The sequence below is a fragment of the Anser anser genome (assembly GCF_964211835.1).
Source record: "Anser anser genome assembly, chromosome: 2".
NCBI lineage: Eukaryota > Metazoa > Chordata > Aves > Anseriformes > Anatidae > Anser > Anser anser.
The window spans coordinates 110,481,285-110,502,524 of NC_139721.1; the positions used below are offsets into that span (position 1 = coordinate 110,481,285).

Sequence of the window (21,240 nt, forward strand, 5' to 3'; positions counted from 1 at the left end):
GCAGATGTGTTTCTATATGGGTGGAATTAGTGATTTTACGATAAGTGACTACACTTATCACCAGAAATTGAAAAAAAATAATTCACCAGAGATCTGTGTACTTGCTTATTTTTGATCTTTTCAGAGAGCTGTAGGAAGCTGAGTGTGGCCCCACAGTCTCTGGGTCACCTTTAGTCTGGTTCTGTCACTGCAGCATGGGCAGCAATGCGTTTTCACTGCTATTGCCAATGTCAGCTGCACTGCCCAGAATGTATATAATGATGCTAGCGAAAGACTAGCTAAAACAGTCTGGTAAGAGAGTGAAGAGAAACAGAAAGTAATTGTTCTGTTTAAGAAAAAAAGCCTGAACTATTCCTTATCTCCTTACCAGAATTGGCTACTCTGTACAGGATTAGGAGTGGGAGCAGGGAACAATGAGCTCTGCTCCTTCCTACATCTCCAAATATAGTGGGAACACGTAGGATAGGAACATTGTTTTAGGAAGGATTTGTTTCTTTTGGGCTGTGCTCCTTGGAGCTAAAGTAGCGTTTCATGTAGAGAGCAAAACCTTTTGCCAGTATGGCAACAGGCAGCTTTCTAGACGGCCCGAAGAATAATGCAGTGTCTTAGTAACATATGAGCCAAACAAATGCTTTTTTGAGCGTAAGAGCTACCAGACTCTTGCCAGTGGTGCTTAACAGGCAAATTGCTTAACAATTACAGGAGGGGTTCTGCAACTGGGAGCTGTGCAGGTGCAGGCTCCTGGTTATAGGCCAGGCTGATTTTGCAATGCCACTGGCTAAAATTATTTTAAAGGAAAAACATGATGGAACTGCATTTGAATTGTGTCTCTGTGCTTGTATGCATGTATTTGTATACACATGCATATAAATGTGTGTGGTCATCCATAAACATAAATATGTGCATGTTTGAACTATGCCTCGGCAGTATTTGGAGCAGCATAAAAGTGTTGCCAGGGGTGGTGGTGATGAATTAACCTCGATGGACTGTGCTGAGTTTGATGACTGAAACAAAACAAAGCCACCCCTAGCAATGAAGCATTTTGAAGTCACTTCTTAGTTGTCAGAACAGCACATGGGGTGGTGAATAGTGGACGTTAGAAACTCAACAGTGTTGTTTTGTATTTGCGAAAAGCATGGGATAATGTGAGCACAAAAGCATATTGCAAGCATAAGCTGGGCATGGGTCAGGATAACAGTCTCAGCTGGACTTCTTCCTGCATCTGGACAAGGGGGTGAACACACAGGACAGTACTTTCCAGACCTAGCAGCCTGTGGGCTTCATTTGCTTACACAGCCACAGAATAGGAAATGTGCAGAGTTATTTATCTCCGAGTTTGATCTGAGACTGTCTTAATTGAGGTATTAAGAGAACTAACTGTAGAATAGATCTTGGTGACAGATGTCCTGTGCTTTGCTATTATGTAAAAAGCCACCTTACCTCTCTGTCAGCTGTAGTATCTGTCTATAATTAGGAGAAATAATATCTGTCAAATAATTGGTTATGCACATTTTGATTAATTTCCTGAGATAATTCCACTCTTGTGCTGCTTCTCAATCTCCCTGTGATTTCTTTATTTTCTCATTTGGGGAGAACTTACAATTAATTAGACTCTAAAATCTTGCAAACAGCTTCGTAAATATATGCAGGAAGGTTTATTTCTTTACATTTCTGAGATAGCAGTACAAGCAACACATGGTATTTTCAAAATGTGTCCCATAAGTTATATAGTACCATTTTTACTGAAAGTGAAAAAATATGGTACAGCATCTTTCTTGAAAATTTAGTTATGAAATGAAGACGAACTGTGCTAGTTCACGAGTGCTGTAAGCCTGCTTTACTGGTGGGTTTTGCTTCAAGCAGGTTAAGGTTGTGTAAGACCTTTTTGGTGAGTTTAAATGTTTTGAAATATGAGGCTTCTTCATCTCATTAAGTCTTTGTCAAATTCATTTGTTTTTCTTTTTAACAAGTTAACCTGCACAATTTGTAAAATTGTGAAATTGTGAATTCTGTCAGACAATGATGAACTTATATTCCAAAATCTAAACAAATAAAGAAAACAAACAAAAAGAACCTGAAACTCAAACTTTATAAAAAGAGGGTTTTTTTTGAACCGGCTGAAAGACAGGAAAAAGGTGTGGAGAAAATCAAGGAGAAACCTTGAAAAGTGTCCTTGTGTCCTGCCTGGCCGTGCTGTGAGCACCATGGTGGGCAGAGGCAACTCTGTGCCAGACTGGTTGCTCCTGGTGCTGGCATGCAGTGACGGTAGCCTAAAGAGCCTCCAGTCTCACAGCAGGGTTTAGACTGAGTAGATGAAATTCTGTGGCTTTGCATAACTAAAGCAATATTTAGTATCCCATTCTTCTCTGGAATAAGGGTAACTGGAGAAAGAGTGGATTTTTTTAATTATTATTTTTATTTTTATTTTTTTCCCTTCAGCAATCCTTTTTAGGCATAAGTAGTAACCACAGCCTATATTGCATGTATTCCAGTATTTGAGCAGTATTTTCCTGAGGCATAACTGCTGCTGATTGTCTTTCCTTATGAAAATCTTGAAGGAGATCCACCAGCATTTTTTTTAAAGATACAGTAGATTATGATATGAGTCGAACTTTATAAACATGAGATCAAAATGTGGGATGAAGTCTCAGATCCACATGTCCTCCAGCCCATTTTCAAACCCTCACTAATGAATCTTGAGCCATGCAGTGGTGTATGTTCCCCTGCGCTACATGCACCTTCCCTCTCTTTGCTTTTCCCCCATGCCCTGTATGTTCGTCTGTGTGTTGCACTCCTTGCAAACTGTAATGAAACATTTTGGGCCCAAATCCTCCTGTTTGCATGCTCAGCTTCTCACCATCCTGCCTATCCCCTACCCCAGATTTGCTGTCCCAAGTCTCTGGTGAACTCAACCAAAGGGTGGTGTTGCTGTCTGTGGAGCAGCCCTGCCACCTTCGTGGTGGCATGAAACGGCACCAGGAGCTCCGAGTGAGGCCAGTCCATCCGAGTGTGCAGAAAGTGGAATTGCCACGGCCTCCCGCTGCTGCTGTGATAGATAGTACCATAAAGTGGATGTGATGTGGTTATTAGGCTGTGATTCTGTTCATACTGAGCGGTATTGATTGGTGTTGGTTCAGTGCTTGCTACATATTTTATCAATTGACCTTGTAGATTGTATTCCTGCTCTGCTTCTTTTACTTCTAATTCTGTTTTATCTCCAGTTTTGTAGCTCCTAATTTTCCTGCGGTTGATTTCTCATGGTATTTCTTTAGTATTGTATTGCACAGAAAGACTCTCTTTAGTGAAACTATTCTTTCCTTCCTCTGCTTCCCTTCCATATGTTTGCTTTTTATTTTTTTTAAGAAATCCACCTGCTCTTCCCTGATACATCAATTCCATTAAGAGATTCAGCTTCTAAAATATTTGTGCCCTCAGTAGAAAAAAGAAGGCTAAATGCAGGTGTTTTGCAGTAAAGCTCAAGGGTGCAGAAACTGGTTTTATAGCAGATCTCATCAAATTGGATTTACAGAACCAGATAGTTCAATAACATAATGCCTTCAAAAACTGTTCTCCTGGCTATCTGTGGAGCCTCGTGGTTACACCAGCAGAAGTTCTGGTAGCCTATTTCCAAGATGCTGTTGGTAAATATGCACTGAAAATGTGAAAGAATAATTGTAGTTAAGAGCTTTTAGCTGGGCGAAACTCACTGCGGGTATTAATTTTGGACTTTGATGGAAAACAAGGGAAACAGCATTGTCTGTTGTGTTGGTTGAGTGCTGGCTGGCAGTAAGACAAGGGAGGGAGATAAAGTACCTGCCTAGACCTGTGCAACTTTCTATATTGCAAAATTAGAGTTGAAATTAGGGAGATCCTGGCTCTCAGCCCATTGGAGCATGCTGCCTCTGTGTTGCAGACCCCTGATATGCAGCTCTGCTGCATCGAACAAAGGGATTCAGTTTTCAAGGAGTTCAGCAGAGAAAAAGCAAGCCTCTACCAGTCAAATAAGTGAGATATGCTTCTATAACTGTATATAAACTGTATATAAATAATATACAGTTAATGCACAATGAGTACAATACTTAAATTCAGCAAGAAGATGCAGAGCAGCAGAAAGAAGGCCACTGGCTTTTCAAACCTTTTTGTTAGCTGGAAGGGATGTAAATTCTCTATTAGTAAACACATGAAGTGTGAAGCCACACAGATATGAATTAGGATAATTTAAGATCTCAGACTCACATGCCTGGCTGAAGTTCAGCGTTATCAATTAGAAAATGCTTTCTCGGATCTTATTACAGCCTTTGTGTAGGAGTGAATTTGAAGCTCATAGCCTAGAAGAGTGGTAGTGGATGTCAAAAGGGGGACTGGAATTTCAAAATATATATCATTAAATTGTGATAAGGTTCCAGCTCTTTGGAAATCTCCCCCTGTGAATAGTGCATGAATGCCTGTTCCCCATGCAGTTTCATCCAATGCTCTCTTTAATGAACCAGATCATGGGAGGCTTAGTAAATCTGAAGATAAAGCAAGTCTGAGAAAGACTGCAAGCACAATGGGGGAAAGAGTTAGAATTAAAAGTGATTTTTATACAAATTGGAGAAAATTCCTTAAAAAAATAAATAAAAAGGATGGAATTCCACAGAGCCTCATAAAAGTGAGTGGGCAAAAAAACATTAATTAAACATAGGATGAGAAACAGGATGGTTTCTATGAGAAATAGGATGGTTTCTTTCAGAAATTATTGAGGAACTATGTTGGGCCACTAGCTAAGCATGTGTGAGCAATGTAAGCCTGTTGTCAAAAAGAGAAAGCCTATCCTGATATGTGTAAGCAAAAAAGACATAAAGTAATCCTTCTGCTTATAAAGCTATTCCATATTCAGTAGCAGGCATTGCACTTCAAGAAAGACGTAGATCGCTTGGAGAAGATGGAGTACAGCAAGATTAAGATATCTAGAAAATGTGAACTGATGACACAGTCTAAGGAGAAAAAAGGCAAAGATTTGGGTTATTTATTCTGAGGGTGTGTAGACTGGTGGGGGAAATGGGACAGGATAACAGTTTTGAAGTAGAAAGAGGAGGGAATGATATCTATCTGTGGTGGACAAAACAAGAAGTGATGGTCATAAACTGCAGAGAAAATTAGAAAGCAAGAAAAAAAACCATTAGGATAGAGAGGAACTGGACAAGAATATCTGGAGCTGGGGAGCCTCCTTTGAAGAACTGCCTTCCAGAGCAAGGGAAACAAGTGCCCAATGGGAAAAGTATTGAGATCCAGCTTTTCTTGCCATGGGAGATCTCGAAGTGTTTTCCTGCTCTGCCTCCTGTGACTTCTGTGCCAATGAATCCTGCAGGAGCAATGCTATGCCTACAGATAGCAGGGGACAGTTGGATGGTAAACAGGCTGTGTGACTCTGTGTCTGCATTTACACCAGCGCAAGTTTTCCCACCAACCACCACCAGGCACAGCTCCTCAACTTCTATCTTAGAAGTGCAGGAAGTCAGTGTTCAGGAGCTTTCGTGATGGGAGCAGCACAAAAGAATAAACTTCTGCTGTTAAATAATCTGTTCTTACTTCACGGAATAAATAGCAAGGCCCACTGGTGGAAACCTTTAACAAAGAAAAATAACTTCTTAGAAACACCAGGATGTAACATGTTGGTGTCTTTTGCAGAAAAAAATAGATTAGAAAGTTTCCTACACCCTGAGCACCAACCTTTTGTTGTGAAGTGTTAGTTGTACTGTCTTGGCTGCTTGTTACTTGGAGTCCTGTTCCTTGGTTGGTATGGTTTTGTGATGACTTAAATAAATAAACCAATCCTGTAATCAAAGGGATGCCCTCCAGTCTGATGAGATTTTCCAGTGCTTTTTTGCATGTATGGTACTCCTACACTGTCCTGAGGAGCCTTATTCCTAGAGCTGCTTTTTCCCTAGCTCCCCTAAGCAGGTAAATTGTATGAATATTTATGATGTGCCTAATACTGTCAGCTTTATCTGCATGATGGGCTCATAAACTTTGGGTTCAGGCACATGTTGCCTTTAGACCTAGCTGTAGCACAGTGAAATGCTGCTGCTGCTCCTCCCCACACTCCCACTAGGTAGCCTCGGGAGATCCAAAAGGAGGGATCTGCCTTCGAGCATCCCTGGGTGCCTGTCAGCCAAGCTACCTGCCACCAGCCCATCTGTCTTTTGGTAGTGCTGTGGTGCCAGTAGGAACAAATGTTTTAAGTAACCACAAATGAAGCTTCTGTGGAAACATTCAACCTGGATGCATTTTGAAAAGTAGGAGAGTTCGACTGCATGGAAACAGGCTGTTCTCTGCCAGCTGGCCTCGCTGCCCCTGAGTGGTCCTGGCCATCCTGAATTTACTGCTACAGATACAACCTCTGTTGCCAGCAGATTCCTCTACAGCAATAGCTGCTGCTGTGGGAAGACTTGCCATGAGGGGGGTGACGCTCCAAGCTCCATGCAACAGCCAACATGGCTTCAGCTAAAAAATGGCAGTCCTGAGAAAACTCCCTCTTGTTCCCGAAAGAGTATCTCATCTTCTGAGCAATGCAGAGTGGTCTGGGTGCATTACCTCCAGCTGCTTCGACAAATTCTCAGCAGATAGTGTACATCCAAGGCCTGGTTCTGAGCTACAAGGTTTTCGTCAAACAGCAGAGAACTATTGCACTTAACTTTGGTAGTCCAAATTACCTGCTCTGGAAGCACCTTCCTCTCTCTCCACTGGATGCAGGAAGGGACAACTTTTATTTATTTATTTATTTATTTATTTTGGTAATAAGCAATTATAACTACTAGTCTGATTTCTGGCTGAACCGTATGCCTAATGTAACTGGTCTGAATAACCGTCTGAATAACCTACTACACCTGATGATGTAGTAATGCTGATACAACAGTCACTGATTTGTCTGACCTGAAACACTGCTGAAGCCTTTGGAAACTTGGTTCAGACTGAAATTCAGAATTTTTCACCTACAGGGCCATTTCCAGACTGTTTAACTGAGATGAAGCTGAAAACAAATAAAATTTAAACCCATTTGGTGTAAGCTCTGAATATAATGTAAAGTTGTGAGATCAAGTCTCCATCTCAGCATGGCAAAGGAAGGATGCAAAGGGCCTTTGCAAAACCATCTCCTGCTCTTGTACCAACACTGGAAGGAAGGAAGATTTAATTTGTGCATTTTAGAAATTGCCTTTCATTTACTGTGGTAATATTCAAGGGTGTTTGTGAAACCACTTCAGAACTACATTTAAACAAAAGAAAAAAAAATCCTACTTCAATTATCTCTGAACAGATCAGATGGCTTGGTACTGTTACAGTATGAGAACAGCAGCAGAAATATTTTCACAGCCAAATCACTTGCCAGAAAAGCGTTATGGTCCATTTTCTTAAAACTGCTCTAATGTGATAAGACATATATATGTGTATTTATTTCCCAATGTATTAGAAACAAGCCAGCCATTAATGTAAAAGTCTTTGAGATTTTAAAGGAAATTATAATGGTCACACCAGAGTTTTGTTCTATTTATTATTATTATTATTATTTAAATCTACCTCATTCATTGAAATGACTTTCACACTTGTGTTATTTCGTGGTGCCATATCACTGCAAATATCTGACCAGTTTTGGAGTCAGACCCAAACACTTCCTTAGTTTAGATCTTTGTGTGTCTCGATTATATGAAAAATTAGGTCACAAAGATGGCAAAGACTTCATGAGGCTTCCAGCAAAGCCAGTTTTATTACATATGAAGAATAATGTTGAAGATATCTATTCTGATGTCCCTCCAGGTTGCCCTCACTCTCAGATTTTGCAGCTTTCTCATTACCTCTGAGGTTGTAGGGCTTCCCTTGGGGGTCAGAAATATGCAATGCTTTTCAATGCATCCCCTAAGTGCCACAAATTCTGGAGAGCTCTGGAGGGGCAGGATAGCTGAAAATGGTCCAGGAAGGGAAACTGATATCTGACAGAGTGTCTTTTAAGACTGCTGCGAGGTGGAGAGAAAAGAAACATTGTACAATTATGTCAAGAAGAAGTTCACATGTGCCAGGGATGGAAAACAGCTGGCAAGAGGAGAGGAAGAATGAAATTTGTGGGAAGAACACAAATTTCTTCTAGAGCAGGAGGAAAAAGAGAGGGTGATATGGAAGAGATAAGAAAAATAACCTCTTTGGTTTTATTTTGGGGAGATAATTTTGGAGTGAGAGCCTCAAGATATTTTAAATACATTGTTTTGAATTTATTTATAGTCACAGTGTTGCTTCCTCAGAGCGAGGTGCCATTCAGCCTGAAAATGATGGATGATAGGTTGCCAAAGACCATTTCTATCAACTGCTTGCTTGCTTATGAGCCACCAAGGTAGGTGAAAAGAAAATGAGAATAGTTTGGGACTCCTTTTTTTTTTTTTTTTTTTTTTTTTTTTTTTTTTTTTCCGTCTTGCAGGAACCACAACCAGAAAAACCATCTGCCTCCAGATTTAAAAATTGAGGGAAATCTTCCAAGGGCAAGCCATGGATTGACTTCAGGACTGACCACACTGCCAATGAGCAGTAGAGACACACCAGCCTGCAATGAAATCTAGGGTAGGTATGGCCTCAGCAGATGTATCTTCCATCCTATGAACCCATCACAGTACCTCCCGATACAAGCAGATACTAACTGCAAGTGTCTGCAGGGCAAGGATTGGGTTTTGCTCTTTTTTTAATGATCCCTTCAAGCACTGATAAATTTCATTCAGTCTTCTGCAGTGTGAACAGGGTGTGAAATCCTACATTGCTACACAGTGGGAAGGGAACAGTACTATCTTGTAATGTACTTATTTGTCTCTATGAGGGATTGCTGCCAAGCTTCTGTGAATAGACGTTTTTGGCCACCCTCCCTTAAATGAACATAAACACAGAAAATTTATTCCCACAAACCCCAAAACTTCTTTCTGGTATTTCATGACATTAAAACTCACATACAAAACATGCATATACACATACAAAACTTTGCCAGGAATAAAACCGCCTTTTTGCGGCCACATCTTTCCCAAAACCTCAGAAAATGCCTGAAGGTTAAGTTATAAGTTAACTGATAACTGAAGTATTAGTTTCCCCAAATGGTTGGGATTTTTTTATATCTCTGTAACTGTAAAGTCATTACCATTTTGAAAGACAAAATCAAACTCTAACCTTAAAAATACTGTGCATATCCTGTACAGCTATATTAAGCCTATTTCCGAGATGGAGGAAAAAGAAGAGAGGAGAGTAGTTAAGTCCAACATTTAGAAAGTAGGTAATAGTTCACATTCCATATTTGGAGTAGGTTTTTTTATTAAAAGAAAAGCAAATAAAAATGACTGATTAAATGTTCCTTGAATTTTTATAAATCTGCTGTTCTCCAAAGAAGGCCAGGCATTTGCTTGGAGTGTGTGCCTCTGAGTAAGTGTGTGTGTGTGTGTATGTGTGCATGCACGTTATGTCTTTTTCTATGTACAGGGCATATTTCCAGCAGCGGCAGGTAGTAGAACTGATGAGTACAAGATGAGAAAAGGCTTTGGTGATGAATGATCAAATTTTCAGAAACATCTCACCTCATTTGATTTGTTCATAAAATCCATTACAAGAATAAATAGTATTTTCTTACCTCAGGCATTCTGCAGTTCTTGGTCACAGGATGATGGTTTTTTGCAGTATCTGAAGTTGGAGGTTTGTTGTTTGTTGTCTTTTGTTAAATAGTATGTCATCTGAAAAAAATACTCACATTTTTTCTGAAAGAACACTGTGGCATTGGGAAGTTGACAGCATCATCAACCAGTCAGCAGTGGTGTGTAGGTAAGGAATTTATATGAAGAACTTCCTAGCTAGAGTGATCTATTTAATAACCAGGGGTGGGAGAAGGAGGGCGAAAGACCCGAAGAAATGATTGTGCTGATATAAATGTCTCTGCTGACATTTTTCTTTCTCTGAAAATAAGAGCTTCTTGAATAGCTCGTGCTGTCCATTTCAATTAGCTTTGGTGGGGCTGAGGGGAAAGTTTAGAGCCATGCAAAGGAAAGGGCTCTGCAATTCGCAGAGGCTGAACCACTGCAGTTTTCTGCAAATACTGCTTTGCAGTTTAATCCCAGAAAGTACTGTCTACTGCTACTGCCATTATAGGCTGCTCCTTTTAAAATACTCTTCATCCCTTGTGGAGCAGTAAAGAATATGAATGATCTCCTTTTTATTCTCGTAACCAGCCACCAACAGAAAGTGCTTTGAGAGTCCACCTTTCTACACTGGCTTGTAAGGCGGTTGATGAGGTTTTCTGTCCTTACTCACAGTACACTACTGGATGCAGTAGCCCTTCTCGGTTCCTGAGCCTGCGAGCACGTTTTTTTAGGATGATGCCCAAGTGCGTACTGACCTCTGCAAGGGAAACGCAGGCCCAGTGAGAGCCGTGGTCTATACCACCATTCCCCATGTCCTCCAGACTCTGTGATATATATCTCAGCAGGTAATGTAGATGCAGCCATAGTGACTGGCATTTGCATTAATTACAGTGCATTAATGATTAGGCTCCAGAGAGACTCACAAATAATTAAGCTTATTAATATATGGAAGGCTTTACAATGTTGGGAGCCTTTTTCAGGGGCTTAAATCTTGTTTCTGTGACATTCCAGTAGGGAAGTTTGTGTTGCTCTTAGATCAGTCAGATGCTGAGGTTTTCCCTTCTCCATCTTGACAAAGTTAGGTCATTGCCGTGTCACTTGAATTTCTGTGCAACACAACAACTGTGCAAATGTGTAACTGGAAAATCTTCAGAAAGATGTGTGTGTGCTTCTGCCTCCCAAGGGGCCACAGCACATAGGCAGTATGCAGCCACATGTTGCCCAAGGAGACTCTGTGATGCTTTCTGCTGTGCATTGGTCCAGGTGGTTTCCCTGCAGGGGATGCAGCACCATGGCTGACTGCAGGGCTCAGATTGCTGTCTCTCATTCAAGGTTGTTTCAGGCCAGGCTCTGCCTCCTCCCCATGGGGAGTTTAGCAAACTCTCACTGCACCCCAAAAGCTCGTTTCCCCAGCAGACTCTGACTGAGTGTTTTGCTGCTGGTACCAATCATCTCCTGTTCCCTTGCCAAGGATCAGTGAGCCCTCTCAGTTTTTAAAGATTGACACCTGTGCCTTACATAAATGACAAATTCTTCTACAATTTCAGTCTCTTCAGGTACGCAGCCGCTTTAAAATAAAACTGTCTTCCGTTTCTTTTCCTTTTTGCAGTGAAGCACCATTCTAAATCTTTTCCCCTTATTTACAGGTTTCTAGAGAATTTAATCTCTAGCATAGGTTTTACTGCTTCATTATCTTCTTAGATATTTGCTTAATTCTTTTGACTGCTAGAACCATATGTTGTGTGTAGTCAATGAGATGAGGAGTCAGAAAGAGGTTAAAAGTACACATTAAAAATACAGTATCCATAGGTCTCATTGGGAAAAATGCTATTGATCTTTTGTCAGCCATTTGGGCTTCTTTATGTGTAGTTCTGCCTAAAACATCTTCAAGGAAGTGCTTAGAGAATGAAATTTTAGGTCTTGAAAGATGGAAAAGCTGAGATAAAGATAAAACCCTTTGTTTTTAAGAGAACAGCGCTGCTCTTGTATCAGGCCAGGGGCCACACAATCTTCCTCTTGTGGCTTCATCAAGGTGCTGAATTTGAAGGAGTCGTGCATTGCTTGGAGGGCGGCGTGCCACAGCTTGGTCAAGCCCTCACACCCATGGTGGGTGTTGGAGAAACAGCACTGGGGAGGGCCAGTTGGGCCAAGATGGGCTCATTGGGTGTCCTGAGCTGCCCAGTTTCTTTGTGGCATGGTCCCTGAGCCAACTCTGCCCTTGCAGATTCTCAGGCTTGGCCTGCAGTCGGTCTTCTGGCATGTCCCACATACCACTTGCAGATGGCGGGCAAATGTACCCGTCAGGAAGGCTGAACCCTGTGGCTGAAGTTTGATTGCTGTGCTGTCAGTGAGATTGAAAACAGTCAGCTGCAGTCTCAGCAGTTTGGGTTAAATGTTTTAAATTTTATTGTGAGTGGGTTGACATAGCATATTCAGACACCAAACTCTCCATGCTGAAGAAGCTGAACTTCCCTCTCCACTTCTCTCCCTTTCTTAACTTGCTTTTTGGCAGTAGTCTCCAGAAAACACATCTGCTACCCTTGGCAACTAAAGGCACCTTCATTTTCAGATAGATTCTGTGTAAATACCAAACAAAACATATATTATAGATGCTTGGCTTGGGTATAGTATAAGATTTGCCTCCTAAGCTAGCTTTTTCTCCTTTGGTTTATCTAGGCGTAAGGCTGTTTTTGCAGATATGTACGACTTTCCATCTAGGTGATATTTTCATATATAACTGAGGCCTGGTGGCCACCACCAGCTGCCTCTGCTTCTAAGGGTGTAGCCTGCAAAATGCAGTCCGGAGTGAGTACCACTGCTGTTCATTTGCCAAATAAACAGAGAGAAATACACTGCATTTTACCCGGACCTTGCTGGAGTTGTGTCAAGCCAAGAGTGTGCTCCCCTGCCCACCAAACGTGATGGGTACACTGATCAAATGATTGCAATGAGTCGCTTGCTTCATAAACTTTGTCCTTCCTCCCCTTTGGGTCTTGATTTGCCCGTAAACACATCAGGATTTTATCAAGCGCTCCCAGCATCTCTCTGAAGGATTCTTTGTCCACAGATCTGCTGGACGCCCTTCCAGCTGACTGGAGACAGAGGTTACATGGTATGTTTCTGTTCTTTGACTGGATTTGTAGCATCCTTCTTCTGGGATAAATATTTGGGTTTGCAGTTTCGAAAATTGCTTACCACAAATATTTGCCTGAAATTTGCCGGTGTAGGGAATGTTTCTTCAGTAAACACATTTGCCAGCATGTTTTAAGTCAGTAAACACCACAGAGGTGTGAACACAGTCAAACTGAAATAATTTGTGAAATAAAATAATTTGGAGAAGGCTGGAATCAGCCTTTTGTCTTGCATTTCAGGGAATGCACTTCAATTCAAACCCGGACAGGCTCCATGCAAGCCTGTGCCTTTTTGGGGGAGGGGGTATGTGTGAAAAAAGGAGTGTGCTTTTGGAGTACAAGGTGCAGTGATGTTTGTCCATGCTTGCAGCATGCTGGCAGTGTACCTGTGCATGGTATCAACCAGCCCATGTAACTCAGCTGGGCATGAGTGATAAATTGCCATATCGTGGGGGTCCACACAGCTGTTGTTGTGGCAAGTCTTTCTGGGGAGGCCGGAGATAGGAAATGGAATTTATTGCTCTGCCCAGCCCTGGTGCTCAGCAGGTTGGGCACCGAGGAGTCAGTAGGACTTGACCTATTTCTGCGGTGACATAGCCCAGGAGAGGTGAGCAGACTGAGGAAGGGGAGACCCGATGTTCCTGGTGTGGTGGCAGCCCCTGGCCAGGCCAGTGAGTGCAACTGTTTCGGGCTGCCTCCTTGTGTCCTTTCCCCACCATCTTGAATTCCTCCTATATAGTGCTGGTGCACCTGATCCCACAAACATTTTTACATTGCAGGCAATGGAGATGGTTTAATGCGGGGAGGAGTCGACATGCTGCGGTGGTGTCCGTTTCCCGACGCTGTCCCTCGAGCAGGGATCAGCTCATGGTGGGCTGCGTGGGATCATTGCGGCCTAGCATGGCGGCTTTGCCTTGCCTGGGATGGCAAGAGGCGAGCGAGAGCTGGTGTGTGCAATGTTGGCAGGCTGTACTAAGGACAGGGCTTGATTATTACAGATTCGCACCCAGTTTTAAAGCTAATTTGCAAGCTCTAGAGGAGCGATGGCTGGTAGAGAGGAGACATCGTTATTCTTATTAGCACCGGTAGTTTTAGACCAAATTCTCTGTCTTCACTCCCCCTGAGAGTTTGCTGATTTTCAATTAAGAAATGCTGTGACTCAAGTTGGGTAAAATGTTTATTTTTGGACATGGGGACATCTTCTCTGAATGGCATGGCTAGAAACATGAACAAGAAATCTTGTTTTCATTCCAGGGCTCTCTGAGGCTTGTCAGGGCTGCTGAAGATAATCAAAACCCCATCTTATTAAAGATTCTTTTCTTTGTCAGTATGTTGTCCACTGGCAAAGTGGGAAGCTCAGCCACTGATATGCCAGAGCAGACTGATGGCTCATAGAGAAGCTAATTATATTTTGCCTTTTTTTTTTTTTTTTTCTTCTTTCATTGCAGAAAGACAGAATAGTTGTGAATAAATTGGGAAAGGGAGGGTGAGGAGAACTGAGAGTTCATTAATATTCATATTTAGCCACAAGTATGCAGAAAAGGTGACAAGGAGCTGGCTCCCTGGAAACCTATGCACCTTGGCAGTAGATGGAAAATTGCATTTAATTATAGCTACCTTTAGCTCTGCACCTAATGAGCATGTTTGAAACCATGCCGGGTTGCCGTATACTAAAGGAATATCCAAGACTGAAACAGAAAATGAAAACCTTTCTCCTTCTTCCTTGCTCTGCTGAATTTAAAATAATTCTGCCAAGGCCCAGGAGACCAAGTGGACTTTTATTCTTGATTTCCCAGAGATGATAACAGAAACCTATCCAGCAAAAGATATAAATCAAATAAGATGGTCAGTAGGGGGGAACAAGCACATTTTAATAGGGAGTAAAAGAATGGAGACTTATTCCATTCTCACTTTGCCTAGTGAGTGCTGCTAGGTGTAGAGGTCTCCTTCTTTTTCTTTTTTTTTTCTTTCTCTCATTTCCTGATGATTTATCCATTTTTGATAGCTTTCAGCATTTTTTTTTCATTATTTTATTTCTGGGGAGACTACAATCTGTGGATGTTGCTACCTTGTCTCAAGGGAAGAGAGGCAGCAAGGAGATTTCTTTCACACACATTGCACTTAGGGTTGATTTAGCATGTTGGTTCCCACAGCAACTTTAAAGCCATAAAGCCAAATCCTTCTCTGTAGCACACCAGCACTGGCAGAGATTGAAGCCAATGGAAATCCTCCATAGTAATTTATGTGAGTTTAGAAAAAGCAGAATATGATCTGTACCTAGTCTTTCATCTAGCGGAATTCTCATTGCTAGAATATGTCTTGAACAAAAATTTTGAAGCTGCTTTTAACCTGACAGCAAGGAAGTGATATTTGCAGTGTACACCCAGCAGAAATTATTTTCATTTCAGTGGATGAGGTAGGGAAATTAGTACCCTGAATTACCCCTTGTATTTTTAACACATATTTTTAACACATTTGTATTTTTGGGGCTGCTTCTTACCTTCACCACTGCTGGGGGCAGATGGAGCAAATCTGATAGTCAGCAATGTACTGGTTTGCTTACAGCCTGGCCTGTAAAAGTCTGCTCAGTCATGGCTCATCCTCTGAGCTGTTCCTGGTTTGGGGTGCAGGGAAAGAACTGCTGAGGAAAAGCCACACACAGAGGTGGGAGCCCAGGGGCAAGCCTGCATAGTGCAGTACCAAGCTGCAAGGTGATGGTCACAACCTGGCCCTGAATCTCTTGAGTTTAGGGCAGCTTTTATCAGCTTTTCTCATCTTATGTTTTTATTTTATTTTATTTTATTTTATTTTATTTTATTTTATTTTATTTTATTTTATTTTATTTTATTTTACTTTAATTATTTATTTTAATTTAATTTATTTTATTTTTTCAAAAGTGCTCCATTTGCTTATTTCCTGGCTTGGTAAACCTTGGGAGGAACAGAAAGCCGTATGGGTTTCCATTTGGTCTCTCTCATCTTTGGGTCTATGTATGGAGAGACGTTGCTAACAGTTCGTGTTTCATAAACATCCCTGTGCTCCTAGCAGGCAGATAACGCTGGTGCTTGAGAGACTCCTGGTATAAATCTCTTATGGACACACAGCAGTTACCACAATACATGTTTTCTTCCTCCTGCTTCTTTGGCATGCATTTTGTGATTTGTTGGTTTGCAGGAACTATTCTCAGCTTCAGAACCCATCCATGCCTTTTATTTTCCTTTCTTACCGGGGTTGTTTTCTTCTGCTCCTACTCTTTTTTGGATTCATATGGCTTTACTAGCAGCATTACAGTCTGTTTTGGGTGATTTAGTACAGGACAGATAGAAAGGCATAAATATTATTCCCTGACAAATAAGCAAGCCTAGATATGCCTCAAAAACATTTTAGAACATTTTAAACCCTCATTCACAGACAATTTATGTAGCTGACTACTGGGCAAACATAAATCCCTAAATCCTTCTCTTCCTTTATTTTGATCAGCATTACTTTGTTTTTCTTCTGCTTTTCTTGTCAGCTTATTTCTAAAGGGCAGTAGGTACCAACATGCTTTCAAAAATCTTGTTATTTTGCTTTTCTAGACACCTGCATACCACAGCAAAATTTTTTACCTCAGTTGCTACTTACTTTGAGAATAAAAATAGACTTTAATTATGATGGAGAAGAAAGCCCTCTATGCATGTCTGTCTTTATAGGCACAGTAGGTACCTATGGTTGGATGCTGCCGTCTCTGTGCTATCTTCCATTTATCAGTCCAGACCCTTACCAAGCTGTCAGCCGAACAGAGGAGAGATAGAGTGACAGGCATTTCTGAGCAGACTTCGGGATGTGCCAGAGCCCCAAAGTGAGTCGTGATGTGTGACAGACATCCAACATTGTTACCTGCATATGGAGCTTAAAATGCTGCAGGATGCCTCTCTTTGGGAAAAGAGGGGCAGCCCAGGTTCTGGGGGTCCTGCTGGCTGGTGCTGCAAGGAAGGGGATGTTGCAGTATGTCTGTAGACAATACAGTCCAGTCTGGAGAGAGATATTGGAAAATTTGCTTTGAATACTTCTCGGCCTTTCATAGTAAGGTCGTTGGGCTATCCTGTGATGCATGATGTGCATCATTGCAGTTTGCTTCAGGAAAGAGAAGGGGAGTCCTTTGCCAGCTACCTGGCTTGCCAGTAACTCTGGTCTGAGGAAGTATGGGAAAAGTAAAAAATACAGAGTCTGTGCAAATGTGTTTTTTTTTTTCCCCACACTTTTTTGTTTAAAATAATGGGAAAAATGGAATTTTGAATAATGCCTGCGATCAGATGAAGAAGTTGAGCCAAAAGGGAAATTATTTCAACTCTGAAAGGCTACCACTGCACTTCAGAGCAGGTGCCTGAGGAGTCTGTGTGCTTCCTACAGCCCAAATTGTCTTGTCCTAGATCTTCTTCTAGGAAACATCCTCCCTTGAAGGGCTGAGGTGCTGCAAAACACAGGTCTTCTGCCTTGCCAGGCCATGGCAAATCTTGCCTACCCCTTGGGGGAAAGTGGGTCAGCAAATTAGAATCTCTCTTGAGGCACTTCAGCAATATTTCCAGTCCAACCCTTTTCTTTTTTAATGACATATGTCAGAAATACTGTCTTTTTGACTTTCTATAAAGTATGTTGCAAAAATATTTTGGTTTTGAGAATTTTCCCCCCTTGAAGATATATCAGTTCTGTGGAGGAAGAAATAGGCTTAGTGTTGTTGGTGACATAATTTTCTGTCAAGAAACCAGTTCCTCTTCATGGAAAAAATGTCAACGAGCATGGAAAAAAAGTACTTTTCTGGGCAGTGATCCTGTCACCTGTAGAGAGGAGAGAGTGAAGGAAGGTCTGAATTCTAGACATACTGCATTGTTTTCAAGTCTAAGAGGCCTTATGCTAACATGGTCATTTAAAAAGTAATGTATTGTCCTCTGCTGCGGGCAACTGGATACACTCCCCCAAACTGTGAGTCTGTAGAAAAAAAACACAGCAGTATTTTGGGATCTGGGGTAGTTTCCTTCTGGTTTTGACCCTTACAGCTTATGTTTGCAAACTCCTCATGGCATGCACAGCTAGAGCATTATGAAAAATAAATATAAAGAGATTTCTAATAGAACAGCCTGAGTTGGTAAAAGTGGCTTCACGTGTTCTCCTGAGAGATTTGTGAAGTGGTGCTCTCATGTGGTAACTGCAATGCATCCAATTCTTGCTGTCATCGATATGATTTTTCTGTATTTCCTTTGAAATGCACATCCTTTGTGTTAAACGTATTTTTATCAGTCAGGGCAGCACAATTAAGCACCTGCAATGAAACAATAAGGTGAATTTAGTTTGTGGCTACAAGGTGATACCCACAACAGCTCCCAAACCCCTGTGTAAAAGCCTGGAGGAGTACACAGGGAGGTGCCCCTGCAATAGTATAGATAGAGTATCAGACTGCATCAGGCATGGGAATAGCTGTATGTACAGAATGTATTCAGCCCTCAGGCACATATCCATATGTTTGGATGCGGGTGGGTGTTTTTTAAAGTGACTGTTTTAAAGATAACCACACAGGTGGCCAACAAGCATTTGTTAGATGGCACAGCGTGAACACTGAAGCAATTTGACCGCTCGTGGGTGAGGAATAGAAGGAGAAGGAGTGCTGGGTGTCCCTTCTTTTCTGGATAATGCCTATTTGCCTTAAGAAACAGCTAATTTTTTCTAGTTAGCTTCGGGGCAGCACACATGGCTGTGTGGCTGCTGATGGCAGGCTCTTGTTTTAGGGAAAAGAAAAGCCTTGTCGGATAGAGCCACTTTAGAAGAACAACCCCCGTTTTGGTCGTATGTTTTTGTACAAGCCATATTTTATGCTTGGGTGCAAAGCGTTATTTTCTTAGTCGTTAAAAGGAAGTATAAAGAGGGCAGAAGGCATGGGGGCAAGGGATTGTTTTGTGTATTTTTTCTGGGTAATGGGAATATATTTTGGGGCCAGAGCATGCCGTTACAGAACAACTCTGTGACAAGCAGCAGGATGAAGTTGCGCAGCCCCGGAGGTCATGCGGTCAGTTTGCAAAGGCCACGGGCTCCCCAGAGAGGCGCGGTCCCATACCACTTCCTTATGGGATAACAGGATGATGTGAGTTTTCCCCTGCAGCCAGCCAGCTCCTCTGGGTTTGATTTCCTCCGTCTGCTTCACAGTCACAGGAACATCCCCTCCAGGAGGACGGGCTCGTTGTAAGGACAGTCACCCGGAGGATGGTAGATGATGCTGGTGCATGCTCAGAAGCAGCTTTGCTGAAAGGTTTTTGAAGCCACTTCAAAACACAGCCTTCTCTAGGTCTAAGCACAGAAAGCGATAACCACCACACAAAGGTAGATCGCTAACTCAAAAGGATCTTTTCCCAGAGAAAAATTGTTCTGAGGAACCTTTTCTTCTAAAGGAGTAAGGGTAGTCATTGAGCTGAGGGAGACCTGTCTTTCATTTGTGGACAGCTTCTGTGAATAAAAGGACTGTCAGCAAAAAATCTGGTCTATCAAAACCACTCATACACTCTTAATTTCTTTCCCACTATGCCTCTGGTCCAAACAACGCTGAAGCCATGTAAAAAAACAGAATTTCTTCAGAACAGCCCACAACTCCATCATCACATCTCCAGCAAAGTGCACTCTCAAGACAACTTTTTGTTACATCTACAAGATTCATGCCAGTGTTAAACGAGGAAAACAATCCTAACGTAGGTTTGCTGGCTCATTAGCTGCGTGTCTGTAAGGGCATGAGTGACGTATGAGAGAAGCTAATTAGAACAGCTATTGCTGTGAGGAGTGAATGAGTACTGGTGGTCACACAGGGTGGGAGTGGGACTCAGGCAATATTAATATTGAGCTATAACTGGGATCTATAGATGCCTGAGCCAAGCATTACCAACAGGCCCTCCCATATGTTGAGGGAGTTGTCAGCTGGTGAAGCTGGAAGAACAGAACAGGACCGAGAACTGGACTCAAAACACGGACGTGAATCCCTCACTGGTGCTCTCAGCCGAGCTGACCTGCGCCAAGCACATCTGTGCATTGTGAGGGGAAAGCTGTACAGACTGATATATTTTAACCTGGAGCTATTTGGGAGCTGGTCTGGTCAGTGCTCTGCTCTAAAGACAGTAATTGTCTATCACAATTTCCTTCAAATATAATTGAAACTCAAGGCAAATGAGTGTGACTATGCTGATACTATCAACATGACTAAAAAAAAAAAGGCTAAAAAGACAGCAAAACCCAAATAAACTGGCTTTCTGATGGAAAGCTGTAGTGTGCCACTTGAAACCTTGGGAAAGACTTGAGTGATGCTCAGGTTTCTTCATCTGCCAACTCACATGGCTGCCCTAGGTGCAGCTTCTACATGGGCTGCGTGGGGCAGAGCAGTGTCCCGTGGGGGGCACCTCATGCTATCAAGCTGTAGCCTGTGTGGGTGGTCTGCAGTAGTCATTACTGAAATGACACCTTCAGCAGGCATGCATGTTCACCTGTGCACATCACGGATCATTGTTTTTCCATCCGGTGTTTTGGGTCATTTTGGGAATACCTTCCCTTGTGGGCTCCAACTCTTTCTAATTTTTGCCATCTCTGAGGGATGTTTACACCGTGTTACAGTAAGAAGCCCTTAAATCTTCACACGCTCTCAGGCGGGCGTGCAGACGGTCCAGCATTATCAGGCTCCATTGTGCGGATGCTCGTATTTCTTCTCATTAGCGATGTGCGATGTAAAAGGCTTGCCTTGAGTTTCTTGAAGATGGCAGTAATGAAGCTCTGAAGAAATAGTCAGGGGACTGGAGCTAATTAAAATGCAGCAGGGTGTAGAAGTAAAGGTAGCAGCAGCTCGCTATGCCATGTCTCTGGCAATCAGCAGTCCCTAGTTTACCCACACTAATTGACAGGAGACGCAGCGCTACTGAGTGTGCACACAGCCAGCGTTAATGGAGTCAGCACACGCTGCTCTTCCTGCCTGACTTGTCTCATTATCGACCTTGAACCGGCAAAGGTCAGTTGATGGTGCTGCTTTCATCAGGATGACAGGTGTCTGAAGATCTTCTCTTTGTAGTATAATAATTTGGCAGTTGTCTTATCCTGTACGTGAATTAGTGGTCTGATCCTGAAGAGATGATGGATGAAAAAGACTGTCTCACCGTGGTGAGGAGCTGGGCTGTTGTGCATCTGAAAAAATAACAGGTACTGAAAGTCCTGGAGGAAGGAAACAGAACTATATTGCACATTTCCCCTTGGAGAAGATGGTGCCTGAAGAAGCAAACAGGCAAATTTTCATGAGCGGAAATGCAGTCGGCCCACCGTTAAAAATCGGCAGCTTCTTTGAGCTGATTATGAACACCAGGTGCACCGCTGGCACTCAGCAAATGTCTAATAGCAATAATAGCAGTGGTTGGGGCACCTGACACCTGCAGCAAGCCACAAGCGACAGCCTTCTTGGGGAAACGTCTCGTCCAAAG

At 42.3% G+C, this 21,240-nt stretch overlaps 1 protein-coding gene across 1 annotated transcript in view; it reads left to right on the forward strand.

The window, feature by feature from the left end:
- LOC310894206 (uncharacterized protein) overlaps positions 1 to 21,240 on the forward strand; it is a 182,138-nt gene that overhangs the window by 73,103 nt on the left and 87,795 nt on the right. Inside the window, exon 6 of the mRNA XM_083824066.1 lies at positions 8,447 to 8,586. Coding sequence (XP_083680192.1) covers positions 8,575 to 8,586 — 12 coding nt within the window. The 5' untranslated portion in view covers positions 8,447 to 8,574. The remainder of the gene's footprint in view (positions 1 to 8,446; positions 8,587 to 21,240) is intronic.